Below are 21,714 nucleotides of genomic sequence, written 5' to 3' on the forward strand. Positions count from 1 at the left end.
TGATCTAACAGTCTAATCTACAGGTAGGAAAATTTAGACATTCAGTTAAGGAGGCTAAGATTTACAGAAAAGGGGGGGGCGTCCTCTGGGGGTAAGAGAGGAAGGGAAAAGAAATGAGTGGACAAGACAGAACAGAACCGAGTAATAATAATAATAATAAACTTTATTTATGTCGCACATTTCTAAACAATGTTGCAGAATAAAATAATGCACAGTCAAGATAAAACAACAGAATACAATAAAAATATAGGACATAATGCCAGAGCCGCTCCACAGAACAAGGTAAAACACAGTCAGGATAAAGTTATGAGCATGATTAAAATTAAGAGAATTAGAGCCGATAAAATAAGGATTATGATGAAAACAAATAAAGAAAAGAAAAATATAAAAACATTAAAAATGTAAAATTATAAAAGTATAAGATATAAACAATATGGAAATTAAAAAGAAAAAAGTAAAAATTGGGCAACAATGGATTTACTATGAAAAAAAATCCTTCCTGTAAAAGTAAGTTTTAAGAAGTGATTTAAAAGAAGGCAGGGAGTTTGTTAGCCTAATTTCCTCCGGTAGGGAGTTCCACAGCTGTGGGGCTCTTACAGAAAATGCCTGGTTGCCTTTAGTAACGAGGCTAGCTGAGGGAACAGTTAAAAAGGACCTGCCTGAGGAGCACAGGCAGCGACCAGGCCCATGGGTTGTGAGTAAATCAGTGATATATGTAGGAGCGAGGCCATGTAGGGCTTTCAAAGTAATTAGTAAAAGTTTAAAATCAATCCTATACCTAACAGGTAGCCAGTGAAGCATTACAAGAATGGGAGTGATGTGTTCATGTCTCTTGGAATTTGTTAACAGTCTGGCAGCTGAGTTTTGGATGAGCTGGAGGCTGGAGATGGACTTTTGACTGAGCCCTGAATACTGGGAGTTACAATAATCCAGACATGATGAGATGAATGCATGGATGACTTTTTTGAGGTCCATTTGAGATAGAACATTTTAAAGTTTTTAGATGTTCCTAATTTGGAGAAAGCAAGACTGTACTACCTTGGTGATTTGTGTGTCAAAACAGAGCTTGGAGTCAAAAAGACACCCAAATTGCAGCCAGAGTGCGTAACATTGGAGGACAGGTTTCCTAGACTCTTTTCCAGGTCACAGGTTAGGTTAGGGGGGCCGAAAAAAAGGACCTCAGATTTGGACTCATTGAGCCAGAGGAAGTTTTGTGATATCCAGCACTTAATATCAGAGAGACAAGCCATAACACAAGAAAGATTGTGTGTGTCATTACCAGTAAGTGACATAAAACTGGGTATCTTCCGCATAACAGTGAAAATTAATATTGTGATGACAGATGATTTGACCCAGGGGGAGCATGTAAATCAAAAATAATAGTGGACCAAGAATTGACCCTGGGGGACCCCACATGCAAGGGGGGCTGGGGATGAGGAGAATTCTCCCATTATAACAGAAAACGATCTGTCAGATAGGTTGGATTGGAACCAGGCAAGAGCAGTATCCTTAATGCCAACATAGTTTTCCAGGCGATTTAAAAGGATGTCATGGTCAACTGTATCAAAAGTGGAAGTCAGGTCAAGCAGAATTAAAATTGAGCAAGCACCAGAGTCAGCGGTGAGCACTAAGCCGTTGGTAACATTAATGAGAGCTGTTTCTGTGCTGTGGTGGGTATGGAATCCTGGTTGAAATTGCTCAAATATGGGTCCGTGGTGGTGTAGCGCTCTAAACATCGGCTTTGTGTCGATGCAGTTGCCCACTGGGGAGCGGAGTTCGCACCCCCATCTCGTCAGATCCGACTATGGCCGGACTCGATGAAGCAGCAATAAATGGCAATGCTGTCTTCGGGAGGGGGGTGGAGGCGGCTTGTGTTCGTCACATGAATGCGTCTCTGTGTGTGTCGGAAAAAGCAGTGGCTCGGCCTGGAGTCTCCTTGTCATGGAAATGGCGAGGCGTCTCCTTCGAGACTGTTGGCTGGAGAGATGCAGTTGGCGAACGCGTGCAGTACAAGGGTGAGTGTTTGAACTAAAATAGGAATCAATTGGCCACTAAATTGGGAGAAAAAGGGAAAAATCAGAAATAAATTTATTTAAAAAAATTGCTCGAATATACCACATTTATTCATGTGTGTTATTAGTTGAAGAGCAACAGACTTTTCTAAGATTTTAGATAAAAAAGGTAGATTTGAAATTGGTCTAAAATTGCTTTAAAAAAGGGTTGAGAGCAGGCTTCTTCAGGAGAGGTTGGACTATTGCATGTTTAAAACTAGACGTGAACAACCGGGAGACAATGAGCAGTTGATAATGGAGAGAATTTGTGGGCCAATAGTGCAAAAATAAGAAGAGGCTATCACAGAAAAGTTGAATCAGTTCATCAGGACACAACGTTTAGTGGGAGAAACGTTTCACCTCTAATCTAAGTCGTGTCAAGTCAATTTTATTTGTGTAGCCCAATATCAAAGATTACAAATTTGCCTCAAGGGGCTTTGCAGGCTTTACAAGTGACTTCAGTCTCAACTGACTGCAGGTATCCTCACCCTTATCAACAATACAGTGGCATAACGGCCAGAAACCAACGATTGGTTTCATATGTAAATTGCCGCAACCATTAACTAGAGTTTCAATGGCCATGTGCACTATTCACAGAGGATTAGGGAATAGTTCTAATCACAGAATTGTAGGATGGTGACACATGTACACTTAGCTCCCCCCCCCCCCTTCGGTTCAGGGATGGTCGTTCCCTCTTCACATAGATGGCCTATTTGACTCCCTGTTCAAACCAGTGTTCCTCCCTATCAAGGATGTGCACATCCTCATCCTTGAGGATGTGCACACATGAGTGGCCTCTGGCCTTTAGATGGGTGTAGACTTTGAAGTCCTGGCCTGATGAGGTAGCTCTTCTGTGTTGTGCCATCCTCTTCGCCAACGTCTGTTTGGTTTCCCCGATGTACAAATCACGGCAATCCTCCAAGCACTTAACAGTGTACACTATATTGCTCTGTTTGTGCCGAGGGACCCAATCCTTGGGGTGGACCAATTTCTGGTGCAGCATGTTTTGGAGTTTGAAAGCAGCTGAGACGCTGTGTTTGGAAAATATGCGTCTCGACTTTTTTGACACCCCCACCACATACGGAATCACCACTGGCTTCCGCTTAGGCAGCTGTTTTCCTTCTCCCCTCTTCGATTGGCTGGTTCACTGTTTGGGCAACTTCCCGGCTTCGACAAACGCCCAGTCAGGATAACCACACTTAACCAGGGCCTGTTTAATATGGGATTTCTCCCCTTCCCTGGCTGCTGTGTCAGTGGGGACATTGTCAGCTCGGTGGTATAGCGTCCTGATGACTCCTAGTGCGTGCTTCAGTGGATGATGAGCGTCAAGTACTGACCTTAAGTACTGATTAGTATGTGTTGGTTTACGGTAAACATCAACAATCAAATGTCCCCCCTCACCAATTGCAATTTCAGGCTAATCTGCAATTTTTCACATCCTCCCTGTTGAACTTGTTGTGGTTGTCCCCAAAGTTAATGTGGTCAGTGAAATGTGGGAGGTCCTGAGATTTAATTTTAACTCAGGTGTCGTCCACAAATCTGAACTAATGGCTAGGTGGTGTCCCTTCATAAGACATCAGAGCCCTCTTTTACACTTCCTCCGTATACAACTTGGCCACTATAGGTGAAACTAGGGAACCCATTGCGCATCCATGCTTCCTCTGCCTGTGGTACTGCCCCCTGTATCTAAAGTATGTGGACTGAAGACACAGCTTCAGGAGCAGACACACTTGGTCAGTGTTAAAGGTGGTCCTATTGCTAAGGGTGGAGTCATCCTAGAATATGGACTACCTCCACTTTTTTATCAACAGCAATGCCCGTGAAGAGAGACATAACATCATAAGAGATCATTGTTTCATCCCCCTCCATAATGATGTCCCTCACCTTATCCACAAAATCCATAGTGTTCTGACTGTGATGTTCATTACTGCCTACCAACAGGTTAAGAATAGATGCCAGAAACTTAGAGATGTTATAGGTTAATCTGAGTTAATCATACAAACAATAGGCCGTAATGACACATCCTGTTTACGTATCTAAGGTAAGCCATACAGACTAGGTGTAGCTTCCCCTGGGTATAATCTATGATACAAAATTCTCAATAGCATTGTCCTGTTCTAACAGCTTCAAACAGTCTATCACCTTTTTCTTGTTACCACTACCTGGATCTCGTTTCAGGGGCTCATAAGTATTCATGTCGCTAAGTAACATCATAACTTTCTCATGATAGTCTGTCTGGTTTAATACAACGGTGCATCTGCCTTTGTCTGCCGGAAGGATGATGATATTATTGTCCTTACTGAGAGTCGTGAATGCATTCCTCTTGTCTCTGCTGATGTTGGACGGCAGTGCCTTCGCATTGCTGAGGCAGGCTGAAACTTTTGTCCGCAATTGCTCCACTTCCGGGTCAATCATGTTGTTGTTACGGATCACAAATTCCGTGGCTGTGATCAGTTCCACGAGCGGGATTTGGCTCGGCGTGACAGCAAAATTCAGCCCCTTAGCAAGGATGTCTTTCTCCGCCTGGGTGAGTTGTCTGTTGGACAGATTCTTCACCCATTTATCCACCAAGAGATTAAATAAAAGTAAGGTAAGAGGAGGCAGCATGGGTGGGGAGACGGTTTAGAAGAAGGGATGGAAGTGGGAGAAGGAAAAGCACAATGAAAAATTGAGAAATAGCAGCTGTTGAAAGGATAACAGAGAAAGAGTGAACGAAAGAGATGCAGACAGAGTGAGGTGGCGTGAGACATCAATATTCTAGTCAATACCAAGGCTTTACTGTGTAATGGATTACCCTCCGTCTCTGGAAGAATAAGTAGTCAATTATTTTTAAAATCCACGGAGTGCTGTGTGTCGAACTATCAGCCAATTCAGCAATACATCTGTATTGCCTTGAAATGACTTCTTATTAGATCAGTAACATTTTACTGTCTATGCAATTTGACATTACAGCATAGTGAAGATTATTCTCCTGGTGCTAATCTTTATTAGTTAATTTACTGTAAGGCATAATGTGAATATTTGGTAGGAGAGAGAGAGCGGTTGTCATGTCATGGAAGAGTCGGTACTGGCATCAAACTTTTGTCATGCAAGTCTCTGTTAGAGTTTACACTTTGTACCGATGCACCTTAGAGTCCACTACACCAATTGAGCATCCGTCAATTTAATTATGCTTCTCAATTCACTGTAAATTTTCTGCATGTTCTGGCTTCCATAGTTCCTGTTGCTTTGGCCAACAACCTCTTAAGATGCAGACCAAGGTCATCAATCACTTGGGATAGTGTCAGTCTATATTCATCATCATCGGCAGTCACTCGGGGTCGAGTATGACTGTCCTCCTTCTGGGTTTTCGGGTGGGCAGAGAGGCCGATCTTGGAGCCGCATAATGGGAGGACGCCTGCACGTGACAGCTTTTTACGTGGAGTGGCTGATGTGCCTGCAGCCACCACACGGTCCTTGACAGGGGGTGGCCAGGGTCCAATGGCATGGAGAACCAAGATGATTGGGGACCACCCTCTGTTGCAGCCTTCATCCGCCTTCACTACCATTGTGACCTGGAGACATCTTCTGTCAGTTCTGCCGTTGATGTCTTTGTTGCATCGTGCTTTGTCTGGAACCTCCCCCTTGACCTAGCCACCTGGGCGATGCTACCAGGAGCTAACATCCAGATGGCATATAGCTCTTGGGATCATTAGTACACGCAAGCTTCTCCACCACGGCAAGGTGGCGATCCAGGAGAAGAAAATGTAGAATCTGTATTACAGTTTCCACCACAAAAGCTTTGTACCATTTCCCTCCGCCTTAGCTAAGTCTATCAATGACTCTTGCATTATTGAACGTTGCATCAAAGCTCCTCTCCATCTACGGAGGAAGTTGTGCGGTTGCTAAATAGTGATCGGTGGATCGCTTTGGCAGTCATTATTTTACAAACAGTCCAGTTCCTCAATGTGTGTTGAGAATGTGAATATTCTTTAAGACACTGCTCCTATTAATTAAAGTCGGAAATGCACTATAGACGAGAAGTGACTCCCGCATTTTGATACCCCTAATTTGACTCTGTTATGGCAGCGGTACAGATGGTAAATTTGAAGTGTCTTGTGAAACTGGTACCTTGCCTATCAACATGGGGATCAGCGGTTCAAATCCCCGTGTTACCTCCGGCTTGATTGGGCATACCTACAGACACAATTGGCCATGTCTACATGTGGGAAGCCGTATGTGGGTATGTGTCCTGGTCGTTGCACTAGCGCCTCCTCTGGTGGGTTGGGGCACCTGTTTGGGGGGGAGGGGAACTGGGGGGAGTAGCATGATCCTCCCATGTGCTATGTCCCTCTGGTGAAACTCCTCACTGTCAGGTGAAAAGAAGCGGCTGGCGACTCCACATGTATTGGAAGAAGCATGTGGTAGTCTGCAGCCCTCCCTGGATTGGCAGAGGGGGTGGAGCAGTGACTTGGATGGCTCGGAAGAGTGGGGTAATTGGCCAAATACAGTTGGGGAGAAAAAGGGGGGGGGGCAGACTGGTACCTGCGTTTTATCACCATGATGGATCACTAGGTTGGCTTATGCTTTCATGGCCTATGTAGCTAAAATAGTTCACACTTTTTCTATACTTCTGACGTATTACCTACATTACCCCCTTAGTCCTCAGGTATGTATTACAGGGTGATGTACGATTTCATTGCCCTACTTTTTCCTCAAGGACTCGATGAGTAAAGGCATGAAAGAAGCCATTTTGCCTTGACATAGGTCAAAGGTCACTTGGATTTCGGAATCCTCAGAAAACAAATGAGTGTTTTTGTCCTCCGTCAACAATCATATCCAACAGGGAGAGAAGTGAACGCGGCGAGATGATATGAGACAGTATTTGATGCTTTCAGTGTACTTTGAGCCCCTGTACAAAAGCCATCATGTTTCAAAATGTAGCGCTTTTTCAGCCACAGCGGGTTTTACTGGTGGGTCAGGCTGATTACTGTGCCATATAACCCATGTGTCTCTCGATTGCTTCAGGAACTGTGGCCTTTTCCCCCTTGGGTCCATCTCTCTTGTTCTGTACAGCCAAAAATAAAAACTATAATCGTAAAAAGAAAAAAAGAAGAAAATCATGGTAGTAGTTTTATCTGCCAAGTTGACAAAATGCCTCACTAGACAAAGTTGTGTGGCTATTTTTCCTGTTTCTCACCCAGTAATCCTTTATATCGTCTTCTAATCGTCTGTCAACTTCACCTCCCCCTGCGCCCCCCCTTCTGCTTTCTGCTATGTATACTGCAGGTGTTTGTACTCAGTATAATCCACACACTGCTACTATTCTTTTTATGTTTGGGTGATCTCTCTCTCCCTCTCTCTCTCCCCCTCTCTGCCCGTCTCTTTACCATCTTTGTGAAAGAAGCTAAGGGAGATGAAGATAGCCAGTGTACAAGCTCAATCTCTCTCTCTCTCTCTCTCTCTCTCTCTCACACACACACACACACACACACACACTCCTAGACACACAATCGCAGACAGAGAGAAAGAGATGGGTGGGGGAGATGAGAGTGAAATAGTGAGAGACAAAGAGAGACTGGAGAATAGTGAAGTAGCCCAATTCTCTCTCTCCCTACTTTTAGTCGATCCATACAAACCTATACAAAGGGCTTCACAGCACAGCAAGGGACAGAAATCACTGAATAAAATAAGCACAATCATCTCACAGACACTGATATTTAACAAAATCAAACACTGCAGACGGTGTTTGAGTTGTTCACTCCCCATTAACTTCCTGCTACCTATTATTGTCAGGCTAGCTTACCATTCCAAGCCACAGACCATAAATGGGTGTAAGGCTCCCGGCCCTAGTCCTGTTTAATGCGGTTGGAAACAGTCCTCAGGCTGTAAAACAAATACTGCCATAGTGTTGTTCAGGAGAATTGAGCCTACATAGTCATGTAAGGTCACATGTAGCTACAGAGGAGCAGGGTAGTCAAGAAGATAGATTAGATAGATAGATAGATAGATAGATAGATAGATAGATAGATAGATAGATAGATAGATAGATAGATAGATAGATAGATAGATAGATAGATAGATAGATAGATAGATAGATAAAGGGGTGACGTCATATTGGAAACAAGGAAAAGAGATTGATTAAACTTTTAAGTCTTTGCTGACCAATAGATGGAGGGGGAAGCAAAGATGAAAAGCAAGTAGTATGAAATGAGGAGATTACGAATGACTGAATTATTGAATAAACTCTTTCTCGCCCCAACAAGCTGCACTTTGAATTTCCGTAATGTCAACTGATTCAGGGAGCAAAATGTTAGCTCCTCTAGTGCGGTAACAGTCCAAAACATTTTCATTTCCCAACCGCCAAATAAGTGCCTCAGATTGGAAATCACAACTGTGGAACCACCAAAATGAACAGATCACAAACCATGACTAGATTCTGTGACAAAAGTTTGGAAAGCCGTTCAAATCAGATCCACTCACTACTGCTAGTAACTCATCAAACTTTATTAATACTGTAGAGCACATTGAACGAATATTTGAGAGTTTAAGACAAAGTTACACTGAGCCATTTATAGATTTGAGTGATTTAGTTGGGGGCTGTTAATGTTGGGGTTAGTTTTTATTTCCGTTTTGCGGCCAAAGTTGAGTACACTCATACTGCTTGCCAGCGTTTGGATGAAAACATCTGGAAAATGGAGTATTTCAGATCAGCATTTGTGAACGATTTTCATTAAAAGAATAAGCTACAAATTTACTTACGGTCCACCTTTCACTGTATCCGCTGTAAATCTGCCCTGGCAATGTGTAGAGAACAGCTTAGATAGACAATATCTATTTTAGGGTCAGAGTGATGTCTAGTAAAACCACTAATGACTGTGTTTGTGAGTATTTTTCTGGGACACTCGGCTTTGGTGCTTTTACCAAAGCCTCAAAACACCAGATCCTGACTCTGACATCACCGTTTGGTAGATGAAAGCCTCACGTTTGCCAGATATCACTCTGTCATTGTTTTTCAAGTTTGAGGAAAGTTTTAATCCATCCATTATCCAAGCCGCTTATCCCAGTTGGGGTCGCGGGATGCTGGAGCCTATCCCAGCAGCCACCAGTCCATCACAGAAGGTTTAATTCAGTGATGTGCCAATTTCAGGTCCTGTCATTGCACAAAGTAGTAGTAAAAGTAGTGTTAACTGTCATTCCCAAATGTCCTAACTTGCCAGCTTTGCCATTGTTGTGTACATATAGATACCTTTTTATACTACTGTAGCATGATGTGTTTAATTCAGTTTGTATGCTTTATGTTTATCCCATCAGGTCATATTCCTTGTATGTGCAAATTCACTAATTAAACAATAACATTTCTGCCTCTCTCACTCACTTTCTACCCTTGTTCTTGTTCTCTCGCTCTCTCTCCCTCCCTCCCTCCCTCCCCCTCTCTCCCCCTCTCCTTCTCTCATGCCCAGGAGGACAGTTCAGACTTAAAGTGTCAGCTCCACTTTGCCAAGGAGGAGTCGGCTCTGATGTGTAAGAAACTGACCAAGCTGGTGAAGGACAGCGAGTCCATGAAGGAGGAGCTGACCAAGTATAGGTCCCTATACGGAGACGTCAATGCCTCCCTCACCGTGGAGGAGGTAAGATGTTGGAAAAAGGAGACAAAGGAGTGAACTTGCTGTTAACATGGTTTTGGGTGATCAAGCTGTTTTCGGATTTTGCGAAAGGTTTGCGAGGAGAGAAAAGAAGTAGTACATAGAAAGGCCTCTCCAAACTGCACCATCCCCCTTGCACTTCTCTGCATATCTGGGAGAGAATTTAGCGGCATTTTTAATGTGTTACATGTAATTTAGTGGAGGCAGTAAAGCTCGTGGTGCTGTGGCCCACCACTGCTTAGCAAATCCAGTACACTCGGGTCAACCCACATATTTAGAAAGTATGCTTTAGTGCATGAGAGTGGCAACTTGACTTTTAGCTTGGGCAATAAATGGATCTGCAGTAGCCAAACAATCATTACAGCAGCAGCTCAAACTGGTTTCCTCCAGTTAAATCACCCGGCCCTTCAGCAGGGACGACTGGAACTGGAAGAGGGTGCATACGCGGCTTAGGCAGGGTAAACACTACAGGATAATTGGCCAGATTTTAGGCTCAATTTTAGGCCGGATTTGCCCCTTTTGTGAATGGGGGCGGGGGTTCCTCATTTGAGGCTTCTTAGATGTTCCCAGCTGATCCTGTAGTGTGAGGTAGTCACAGATTCAATATTCAGCCTTCCGATCTACTCGCAAGCCAGTCTGAGCCACCCCAGACATGTTTGATGTTTTATGACTGGAAATCATATTGTGAGACAAATAGAGACCTACAACAGCTAATGAGAGCACAGAACTCCAAACAACAAAATAACACTTTTAATTGCTTTTTTTATTGTTTTTTTTTTATTTCTGCAGAAAATTATACACAAGAAGTCCAAAAAGTTGTGTCTGACTGTCAGCCTCTGCATTTGTTTCTCAGACTTTTGCTTTTGCCAGTTTGCCTTTTTTTTTTCCCTTTGTGTCCCCAATTGTACTTGGCCAATTACCCCACTCTTCCGAGCCATCCCAGTCGCTGCGCCACCCGCTCTGCCGATCCGGGGAGGGCTGCAGACTACCACATGCCACCTCCATTACATGTGAAGTCACCAGCCGCTTCTTTTCACCTGACGGTGAGGAGTTTCGCTAGGGGGATGTAGCACATGGGAGGATCACGCCATTCCCCCCAGTTCCCCCTCCCCCCGAACAGGCACCCCGACTGACTAGAGGAGGCGCTAGTGCACCGACCAGGACACATAACCACATCTGGCTTCCCACCCGCAGACACGGCCAATTGTTTCTGTAGGGACGCCCGACCAAGCTGGAGGCAACACAGGGATTCGAACCGGCGATCCCTGTGTTGGAAGGCAACAGAATAGACCGTTACGCTACCCGAACGCCCCTTCTAGTTTGATTTTTAATGGTGGTTGGTATCCAATGTGTTGTATGACTGCCAACTGCTGGTTCATGATAAAACAGCAATGAGAGCTCTGACTGGTAATTAGTGCAAGCGTTTGAGATCCTGTCTTGGCTTAATCATCCAGTGTGTGCGTTCTGATGAGTGAAAGACAAAAAAAAGTCAAGTATCTCCTTATGTTTGTGGTCTCCCGCATTGGTTAGGATTTGAAAAGTCATCTAGTGTGTGCCCAGCATCTTTAACCCACATTCAGCAGGTGTGTGTATGCAAACAAACTTTAGTGCACGGCACGGACCAAACCAGGAAACACATCAAAAGTCAAACAGGTGGCAGACAGCTGAGATAGTTGACAGGTAGTTGTCTTACTTCGTCCCTATCTGTGACTGTTCACAGACCGGGACAAAGTAAGCCAAGGTCTATTCTGTCAATGCTTGAGGATGTAAATGCTGAAATAGGACGTGATTTTTGTTGAAATCTGCATTTTGACGAAGGCAAAAGTAATCAGAATGTAAATTGTTTACTGATGAAGCATTTCAATGTCTGGTGTAAATGTAATCCTCCTAAATTTTATCAGGTGTATATCTAGATATGAGACAGATGGCAACGCCAGGTTTACTGAGGGAGCAGTAGTAATGAATAATGATATATTAGCAAGGGCATAAAGGAAGGGAAGTTGGAAGGTAGAGGAAATGAGGCTTAAAGGAAAATAGAAATGGAGAAACATGACGTACTTTGTAGATTCAGTTATATTAAGTAATTAGCACCGCTCTATATGAAAGGCAGCTGTTGCTATGTCAGTGTCTGATGTCATTTAATGAGAAAATTAGCATCATAATTGATTACTCATGATTTATCAACTGAAATTAGGGGTTAGCAAAGGTAAGCAAGACCATGAAATGAGAGTACAGCTCACTGTGTGAGGATATTGGTGTGGTCTCTGAGGAAGAGGAGAAGCAGTGATTAGGATTAAGATTAACTGCTGTATCTTTTTAAATGCCCATAATTTCCCCTGGGCGTTCTTACTGAACAGCCCACAAGAGAACTGACAATAAATAAATAAATAAATAAATAAACACTAGAATACAAATAAAATTAATGTCTTTTTTTTTTTTTTCGTTTTTTTTTTTCGTTTTTTTTTTTGCTTGATTTCTTCAGGAGGTTGTTAGTGGCTTTATTTTTGCTCATTATTTCCATGTAAAATCCATTTCCCAGCTCTGTTTACATGGTCTGGGAAAGACTTTTATTTAAATTGACCTAAAAAAGTCATCCACGTCTAAGACTAAATCTAAATCCATTAAAGTATTTTTCCAACTAGTAATAAAAGGCTTTATTGTAATTTATGATTAAAATATACATAGTACAACCAAACATTACAAATAAGAAAAAAATATACATTTCATTTCATCTCATCTCATCATCAGCCGCTTCTCCGGGGTCAGGTCACGGTGGCAGCAAGCTAAGTAGGGCACTCCAGACATCCCTCTCCCCAGCACTGCCCTCCAGCTCCTCCTGTGGGATCCCAAGGCGTTCCCAGGCCAGATTGGACATGTAGCCCTCCAGTGAGTTCTGGGTCTACCCCGGGGTCTCCTCCCAGTTGGCCGTGCCCAGAAAACCTCCAAAGGAAGGCACCCAGGAGGCATCCTAATCAGATGTCCGAAGCACCTCAACTGGCTCCTTTCGACGCAAAGGAGCAGCGGCTCTACTCCCAGCCCCCTTCGGATGTCCAAGCTCCTCACCCTATCACTAAGGCTGAGCCCAGACACCCTACGGAGGAAACTCATTTCAGCCACTTGTATCCACGATCTCACCCTTTTGGTCACTACCCAAAGTTCATGACCAGAGGTGAAAGTTGGAACGAAGATTGACTGGTAAATTGAGAGCTTTGCCTTCCGACTGAGCTCCCTCTTCACCACAACGGTCCGGTACAACGTCCGCATTACTGCTGATGCTGCACCAATCCACCTTTCAATCTCCCACTCCATTCTAACCTTACTCATGAGCAAGACCCCGAGATACTTGAGCTCTTTCACTTGAGGCAAAAACTCATCCCCAAACCAGAGGAAGCAATCCCCCATTTTCAAAAACATAGTGTAGCAAAATGCAAACCAGGGTGATTTTCATAATAAAGTCAGTTTTCAGTCATTATGCCACTGTATTGTTTATAAGGGTGGGGATACCTGCAGTCAGTTTAGACTGGAAAGGTCACTTAGATAAGCGACGACACATTCCTATCAATAAACGTTGTATCCAGATGAACTGATTCAACCCTGTGTGATTTCTTTACCTGGATTATTGAGCATGCATCAAGATGCTAACCTTGAGTCATTTGGGGCAAATGATGTGGAGAGGGGAAAGGGCTTCCAAAGGCCCGGCTATCTGCAGGTCTTGAAGAAGTCTTAAAATGCTGTTTAACATGTAAACTCAACTCTTTACAAGGTCTGGAGTGTCATTTGATAAAGCAGTTTAAGTTTTAAGTTCAGTTTCATAAATGTTGTGGTTCTTTTTTTGGGGGGGGGGGTAAATGAAAATAACCCCAGACACACTGATTTTATTTGGAATGGTCTAATATTGTTTTCATTTCCACATTTATTTGACTCATTGATTTGTTCTTATATCGCTAATTTACAGTGACAAATATTAAGTCTTAAAGTGTTTTTACGCTTATTTGCAGAACTGCAAGGAGGACAATGTAAAAAAAAAGAAGCGCAAACCACTTTTACCACAAACTGAACGCTATTATTCCAGCAGTCTGATAGCTCCCATCTCAGTTCATTTATAACGTTGCTCAAAGAACATGTGTCATACACTGTCATCTCGCAGCTGTTAACTTGTATGTTAGCTTGTTAATTGTTAGCATTTAAAGATGTTCTCCTCTCCTTATTTCCCATTTGTCCACCCAACTCCACCTGAAGGTGGCGGACTCCCCGCACACGCGCGAGGCAGAGGTGCGAGTTCATTTGAAGCTGGTGGAAGAGGAGGCCAACCTCCTGAGCCGACGCATCGTGGAGCTGGAGGTGGAGAACAGGGGGCTCCGCGCTGAGATGGATGACATGAAGGGACCACAAGGTAACTAAACATTATCTTCTTCCTTCTGAAGACTATAACCATTGAAGTCTCGATAAATGAAGTATTACAAGATGTCTGTGTGATAATATATTGTATATGATATACAAAGTATATCATGACTGTATTGAAATTCATTTTGAGCAAAATTGTTATTCCGTTTATTTTTACCATATGAATAAAGACAACTCCTCTAGAGATGGGTTCTGATTGATATGGAGCCTAAAACTATCAAATTATTCAACTGTCAGTTTGCTATCACTCTTATTTTCTTGCCTATTTTTGTGCTCATAGTGGCTTGACACAGGTTTACCACTCGTTATTCCTTTCCTAGATGGACCTCAAGAACTAGCTGGCGTTACCGGTGGCATTGGGGCGGGGCTTGGCATAGGAGGAGCCATAGTCCTGGGGGGAGGGGCTTCATCTGAAAACGTGATGGAGCTCCAGCGACATCTTCAATTCGTGGAGGAGGAGGCAGAGTTGTTGAGGAGATCCCTGATAGAGTTGGAGGAACAGAACAAACTCCTAATGAATGAGATCAATCGCTACAAATCCGAACTCCCGCCCCCGGCATCTGCGCTGTCGTCCAACTCGTTGACATCACTGACGGATGGCACACTCAATGACAGCCCCGTACACTCCATAGAGGAAGGGGCGGTGCTCATCAGCACCGAAGGCCCGCCCCAGGAGGAGGAGCTCCGAGTGGCACGGCTCCAGATTGGAGAGTTAAGTGGGAAGGTGAAAAAGCTTCAGTATGAGAACCGCGTGTTGCTGTCCAACCTGCAGCGCTGCGACCTAGCCTCATACCACACCCCATCCCCCTCCTCCTGCCACCCCCCCACCTTACGCTTGGCTCTGGAGACCGACGCGGAGGCAGGGGACTCCGCTGAGTGCCTCCCCACCAGGTGAAGTAAAGTTTGCTTTTTTGGGGGGAAAAGGTGTACCGCTGACTTTTCCATATTTCTGGAAATGTGTACATCATATTTGCTCACCCATACTGGGAGTAGCTGGACATACACACCAGCACATCCGCCTGAACATGTAGAATAGTAAAATCGTGTATCTTTGATCTTTTGTTTTATCTTCATATTTTCTTTTTATCTTTGTCTGTTTATTGCTGTTGTAATAAATCTATATAGATTTGAAAAAAGTACCAACTATTGGGGTTTCATGTAAAGCCTATAATTTAATCTGACAATTATTATTATTATTGTTAACATTATTATGATTATTATTACCATTATGACTTAGTATTTGTTGTTTGTTTACCTTAGTAGACTACAAATCTACGACAAAACTGTAACATCATGGAATACAGAGTAGGGAAACATCTGTACATTGTTTTGTTTGTCTGTTTTCTCCAAAAATGACGGGCCGTGTGGGTGGGGTGGCGGTCTATTCCATTGCCTACCAACACAGGGATTGGCGGTTCTAATCCCCATGTTACCTTGGGCTTGGTAAGGCATCCCTACAGACACAATTGGCTTTGTCTGCGGGTGGGAAGCCAGATATGGGTGTAACCCCTTCTTCACTGGCGGGCAACGCCAAGCACATTTAAACAAGACAGCATCCTAATGCTACCAGTTACTAAAGTGTTACAAGAAAATCCAATGGCGCAACAGGATCCTGAGTTCTCAGCGGTGGAATGGTGAGCTGGCTGAACCTCCTGTGTACTAGTAGGCTAGTGCCACTAATGACAATAATAGTGATAAATGATAATAGAAATAATTAACCAAGATATTTATCAATGTAGTAGCGCGGTGCCTCCACTGAGAAAATACTACACTTACCTATGGCTAGTGAATGGTGTATCTTCCCAGAATTTAAACAAACCTGTGGTTAAGGCAGATCGTGTAACCCTGCTGTGTACTGAAGTACCGCACACGCTTATTACCATCACTCTAAAAGTAAATGAGCTGCCAATACACCCGAAATATAATTAATAATATTAGGATTTATTGGATAATAATGAGAGAGAGAGAGAGAGGAAAAAAAAGAGAGTACCAGACGAGTGTGGTACTGTTGATCAACTAAACATTAATTAAAATTTCACAGGGTGTGACAACCGTTCACAATAAATAGAAAGAAAGTACCAAAAGAATACAAAAATACCCAGCACTTTCTGTTGGGGCCCGTTGGTGCACATTAAAACAGTTCTCTGAGCGCAGGGCAAGGCAGACACCCTACGATGCCCAGGCGACGAGACAAAAGTGCGTGTGTGTGTGTCAGTATAAGTGATCTGTCCGGGTTACTCACACCCCAACACTCCCACGACCGGGAGGCTGTGTGCAGTCTAGAGGATGGACGGCGCTATGTTAGCTGTCGGCTCCCCGGCAGGGCCTCCACCCGCAAGATGGCCACAGGTCGCAACGTTCCGAAAACCCCGGCGAAGACAATGGTCCTCCAGTGGGCAACAAAGCAATCTGGCGAAAACAAACCCCACCAGCAAGCACACGACCGTGGGCCAATCGCAACCCTCCGGTCCTCAAATGTGGGCCGAGTACACGGCTTTGTACAAAGTCTCCGCGAAACGGGCACTAAAATGGGGCCACAGAGAGAGATAAAAAATGGGACCTCTCTCCTTGGAGTCCTGCTGCGAATCCCCAAGCTCCTTCCTTCCCGCGAGGTGATCGACCGTTGCGCCCCCGCGATTTCGCGGGCAGAACAACTCCACATCATATCATTGGCCGATAACAAAAATTCAAATACAAATACATCCCATTGGTCCACACGTTTGGAAACCACACCCACACAGGAAATGTTTAAGACACAAGCATGCTGGTAAATGAAGTACCAAAGATTTTTAGATTTTAAAGGTCCTTACATGGGTATGTGTCCTGGTCGCTGCACTAGCACCTCCTCTGGTTGGTCAGGGCACCTGCTTGGGGGGGAGGGGGAACTAGGGGGAATAGCGTGATTCTCCCACGCACTTCGTCCCCCTGGCAAAACGCCTCCCTATCAGGTATATAGAAGCAGCTGGCGACTCCACATGTATTGGATGAGATATGTAGTAGTCTTTAGCCCTCCCTGGCTCCGCAGAGGGGGTGGAACAGCAACCAGGACGGCTCTGAAGAGTGGGGTAATTTGTCGGATATAATTGGGGAGAAAAAGGGGGGGGGAAATCCCCCTCCCAAAAAAAAGCAAACAAAAATGACGACTCTAAGTCTGAACGAAAAACATGTATTGTTTTTCTTTCCCCCCACAGCCCGCCACACCGCGAAGGGCCTGTAGGGGGTGAGAATGACCCCCTGGAGATCAGAGAGAAGAAGAGGAGACAGGAACACAACTCGGATAAGATCGCACCATTTCCTGAAGCCCTACTGGCTATGAGGGACCAGGCCCGCCTGGTTTCCACAGCGATACAGCTCCTCACCTCCCCTGACTCCAACTGCCTTTCCTCCTCTCCATCGCTCTACCATAAGGTCTGCAGCGATGAGGCCGCAGAACCATTTAACCTGGATAAGCCCCAGCCTCACAACCAGGTATGTCTTATGGGTTTTTTTTCTTTTTTTTCTTTTTTTTTCATGAGAGTAAAACTGTGCGTTTCCGAAACGCTCTCTGTGTTGATTCATTTCAGTCTAATCATCCAGGTAGTAAGACACTGAAATGAAATACAAAACACTCAACGGGACTTGTGTCAGTGTGGATCTGAAAACGTTTTGTCGTTCATCAGAATAGCTTCATCACTTCACAGTTCAGCTGACTCACATTCACGAGTTGGATGAGGGGCATCATCTTGAGGTGTCACGTCACGCACAGGAGGCACTAAAAGCAAGGTGCCCTCTGAGTGGCTCCATGTCCTCGTCTACATCCTCATTCATGAGGAGGAGTGGCTTTGCCACAGATATGAATGCTAAGAAGATACTTAAATTTACAGCGAAACATTTTCAGCTCCACAGTGACAAGTCCAATTGAGTGTTTCGAATTTAAATTTGAGTCCAAAAATATCCTCACAACGTACAGGGTTCTAGGATGGGCCTTTACATTACAGTGTCACAACATTTATATTATGTACAAATGGTTTAAGGAATTCGTTTGTGACGGGTTTAATGAGTTCAGCTTCTTTATAGAAGTCGATCTCAAAAGAAGAATCCACATCAGTGGGGCACAATTGTGTGCCATGGAGAGCCAATTATTTTTCATGACACAGAAACACAACTTAGCTGATTTTAACTATTAAGTACACACAGTGAGGGAGAACTAATCAGTGAAATCAAATGGAGAGGTATAAAGTTTAATGAAAACCTTGGTGGACATGGCTTTCTATTACCTTTGATTTCAAAGTCAGCCCATTATGTGCTCTACTCTAATCACTCATTTATCAGATTATCAATTATTTTATGAGTATTGGACATTTTAAAATCATGCTTCTCATATTCCTTTTATTACAAGACATGTTTCAGAAAGGAGAATCCATCCATTTGAACAAAGCCTAACCTATTGCAAAATTGTGCAGAAACTGAAACAGAATTGAGGCACTTTTTAAAGAATAAAGGATAGCGTAAGCCCTTGGTTGACAAAATGATTTGATTTCCAGATTAGATATTGCTTGATGTACTTCAGATCATTTTTTTACAAATTCGATATATAGTGTAAAATCAGTGATATAGTTAGCAGAGCAAGAGTACTGGCAAGAGCTAAAACAACACTCACACTATAGAACATACTTACAGAATAATATGTTTAATTGAAGTTTTGATGTAAAAATCGTCAGTTGGCCTATGAAAGTGCAATCATAGCAAAACCTGTTTTGGTTAAACTTACTAGTATATGAATGAAATCAGGGTTCCCATGTGTCCTGTAAAACTTATAGCCTACATTTCCATTCATGGAAAGTACCTGGAAAATGATAAGACTGATCAAATGCCCTGGAAAATGTTCGAGGTCGTGGAAAAATAAGAAGTTAGGCTATAAAATCGTGTTTATACTGGCAGGGATTACATATTTTTTTGCCATTTTACGTGCTGAGTTTGCACATCAGTGCTTGAGGTTTGAGCAGTATGTTTAGTGAGCAGCTAAAAGTTACACAGTCCATTTAGAGATGATTGAGGCTTCCACTGATGATCAATACTTAATGATATGACCTTCTGTGAGCAACAGCTGTCATGTATATCCAAGCAAAAGCCATAGAAAATACCCTTAAAAGGTGCTGGAAAATGATTTCCTAAAAAGGGTGTGGACCCTGAAAATGTATATGTCCACCCCAGATCTCAGAGCTGAATGACCTAGCCGACAGGCCCCTGGTGGGGGCCCTGACCAGCAGGCTCCAGGTCCTCCATACACAGCTCCAGGCCTTTGTGGAGCAGGTGGACACTCTGGACAGCTCTCCTGCAGGTGGCAGGGAGCTGAAGGTGGAGGGCGCCTTGCCCCAACTTCTCCTCTCTGAGCCAAGTGACTCCTCCCAGACGGGGCCCTGCACCTTCCTCCCCTGTTCTGTAAATAACCAGGATGGAGAGAACCATGCAGAGGAGAAGGTAAAAGAAAAGACACCCACTTCTCCCTCCTCCTTTCTGCCTTTCCCATGTGTTACCAGTCTTTCTTTAGTTTTGAATATCATTTTCTTTTGTTTATCTTTTTTTTTTCAAGTAGTTTGGGTTGTTTTTCTTTTCTTTTATTCTGTTTTGTGTTTGGTCCTATACTCAGCTCACTATTAGACTTACTAATCCTCTCAATGCCATCCCCACATGCTGCTATGATTTCTCCTCATAGAGCAGAATGGATTCACACAGCATGCTCAAATCGGATTTAGCGCCCGTTGTGTTTTAACAGTCATAAATATCCAAGTGAAAAATTAGCCAATAACAGGTTATAAAAGTAAACCTGCAGTGAAAGAGGAAAAGAGGCGAGGCGGGGTGAAATGAGGGAAGAGCAGAGTTGGAAGGAGAAATGAGATGAGATGAAACATGCTTTATGAATACAATTGGGAGCCTCAGGCGGCACGTGTGACCATACACATGGAATTACCCATATTATGTCATCTGTCATCCTCTCTCATATATTTTGCTCTTTTTCTGATTACTGATTGTGTCAGAAGTTCCAGATGGTACTTTCCCATATGTGACAAAGAACTCAAATTAAAGATAAATCAATAAAAAGATATTTTTCCTTCTTTGAGCATCGATGAACGGATCAGTACAGATGTGCGGTGCAGATGAAAAATTAGATTTGAGCTGCTAACGTGAATCTGTCCTCAAGAGCGCAACCCTTCCCGTCCGCATGCTGTTACTAAAACTCATAACTTCCTCTATAGATGACGTAGCATTATAGGCCTCAAATGGAGCCTGTTGGTTGCATGGCATTGAATAGCAAATAGAGGTACACAGAACATCACTCTGTACAGTATTTTTTTAAAATTTTTAAGTCGGCATAGTTTACATACATAACAGCAGGCAGTATAAGTTGGTACATCCCTTTATAGTTGACTGATCAATAGCCGCCATGCCCATTAAATGCTTGGTTTACATCCACAGATCTACTCCTGTAAACTGAACAGAGCGTATAAAGGTGAAGTTAGCTGAAATGTTACCTGACAAGGAATTTTGAAATGGCTCTGAATGGAGGATATAGTATGTTAAGTTTGTGCTGTATTAGTCTCATTAGTAAACGAGTCTCGGTGTTAAGTCCTTTGTTTTCTGTGTAGCTTGTTTTGCCTAAAGCATCTCTTCAGTCCACCTTCGCCTGTTTTAACGCAATGATTATTGCATCTTGAAGCGCAGTGCGGTTTAATCTGATGAACTACTCAATGTTTCGACTCTTAAGCTCCATTAGAGGCCGATTCTAAGTCCCAACCCCCATCCGCTCTCTCCCTCTCTCTCTCTTTCCCCACCATCCCATCCTCTTTTTTCTTCTCCCCCCATGGTTCCTCTCCTTTTCCCTCCTCCGCCCCGTCTTTCTCTCTCTGCATGGGTACCATAACCATCTGTCTGCAATCCGCTTCCTCTTCTTCTGTCCCTCTTTTGATCCCCATCTCTCCCACAATCCTCTCTTCTTCTATTCTTTCCCCTCTCCCTACCCATGTGTCTCTCTGCTTTCTTTTTCTTTTTTCTTTCTTTCTTTCTTTCTTATTTTGTTCTACCCCTTTTCTTCCTCTCTCTCCTCATACTTCTCTCCTGCACTCTTCTCTGCCCACATCTGTTTCTTCTGGTGCTCTTGGACCACTTCTTTCTTTACATTTTTCTCTCTCCTTTAATGCTTGTTCTGCTTCTAAACTCCTCTCATGGGCTCTGTTGCCCCCCCTCATCTTCTTGCTCTAACCCTCCTTTTTCCTTCATGCTGCCTTCTCTTCTTCACTCCCGCGCCTTTTCTCTATCCCCGGCCTCCTCTCTGGCTGTGATGCTTTTCCCTTCTCACCTCTTGATACCCTCCTTGTTTCCTTCCTCCTCTCCTCTCCTCTCCTCTCCTCCCTCCTCAGCTGTCGCTGCTGCCCTCCATCCTCCTTTTCTTTCTGTTCTCCACACTTTCTCTCTCATCTCTGACCAAGATCTTCTTCCTCTACATCCTTTTCTTTGTCTTGTGAGAGCCATTATTGATTCATTTTATATGTATCATTATTATTTTTTACATTTTGTATCTTTATCGATGTTTCACATTAATGGATGCCATTTTCCTTGTATTGTTTTGCTGTTTTGTTTGTTTGGTCTCTTATTCT

At 43.6% G+C, this 21,714-nt stretch overlaps 1 protein-coding gene across 1 annotated transcript in view; it reads left to right on the top strand.

Annotated features, from left to right (window-relative positions):
• Positions 1 to 21,714, top strand: part of soga1 (suppressor of glucose, autophagy associated 1) — a 157,177-nt gene that overhangs the window by 94,489 nt on the left and 40,974 nt on the right. The window contains exons 6-10 of the mRNA XM_056299554.1: positions 9,494 to 9,661; positions 13,916 to 14,069; positions 14,401 to 14,971; positions 17,272 to 17,548; positions 19,274 to 19,540. Of these exons, the coding sequence (XP_056155529.1) occupies positions 9,494 to 9,661; positions 13,916 to 14,069; positions 14,401 to 14,971; positions 17,272 to 17,548; positions 19,274 to 19,540 (1,437 nt within the window). The remainder of the gene's footprint in view (positions 1 to 9,493; positions 9,662 to 13,915; positions 14,070 to 14,400; positions 14,972 to 17,271; positions 17,549 to 19,273; positions 19,541 to 21,714) is intronic.

This window comes from Lampris incognitus, chromosome 2 (assembly GCF_029633865.1).
Source record: "Lampris incognitus isolate fLamInc1 chromosome 2, fLamInc1.hap2, whole genome shotgun sequence".
In the NCBI taxonomy this organism is placed as follows: domain Eukaryota; kingdom Metazoa; phylum Chordata; class Actinopteri; order Lampriformes; family Lampridae; genus Lampris; species Lampris incognitus.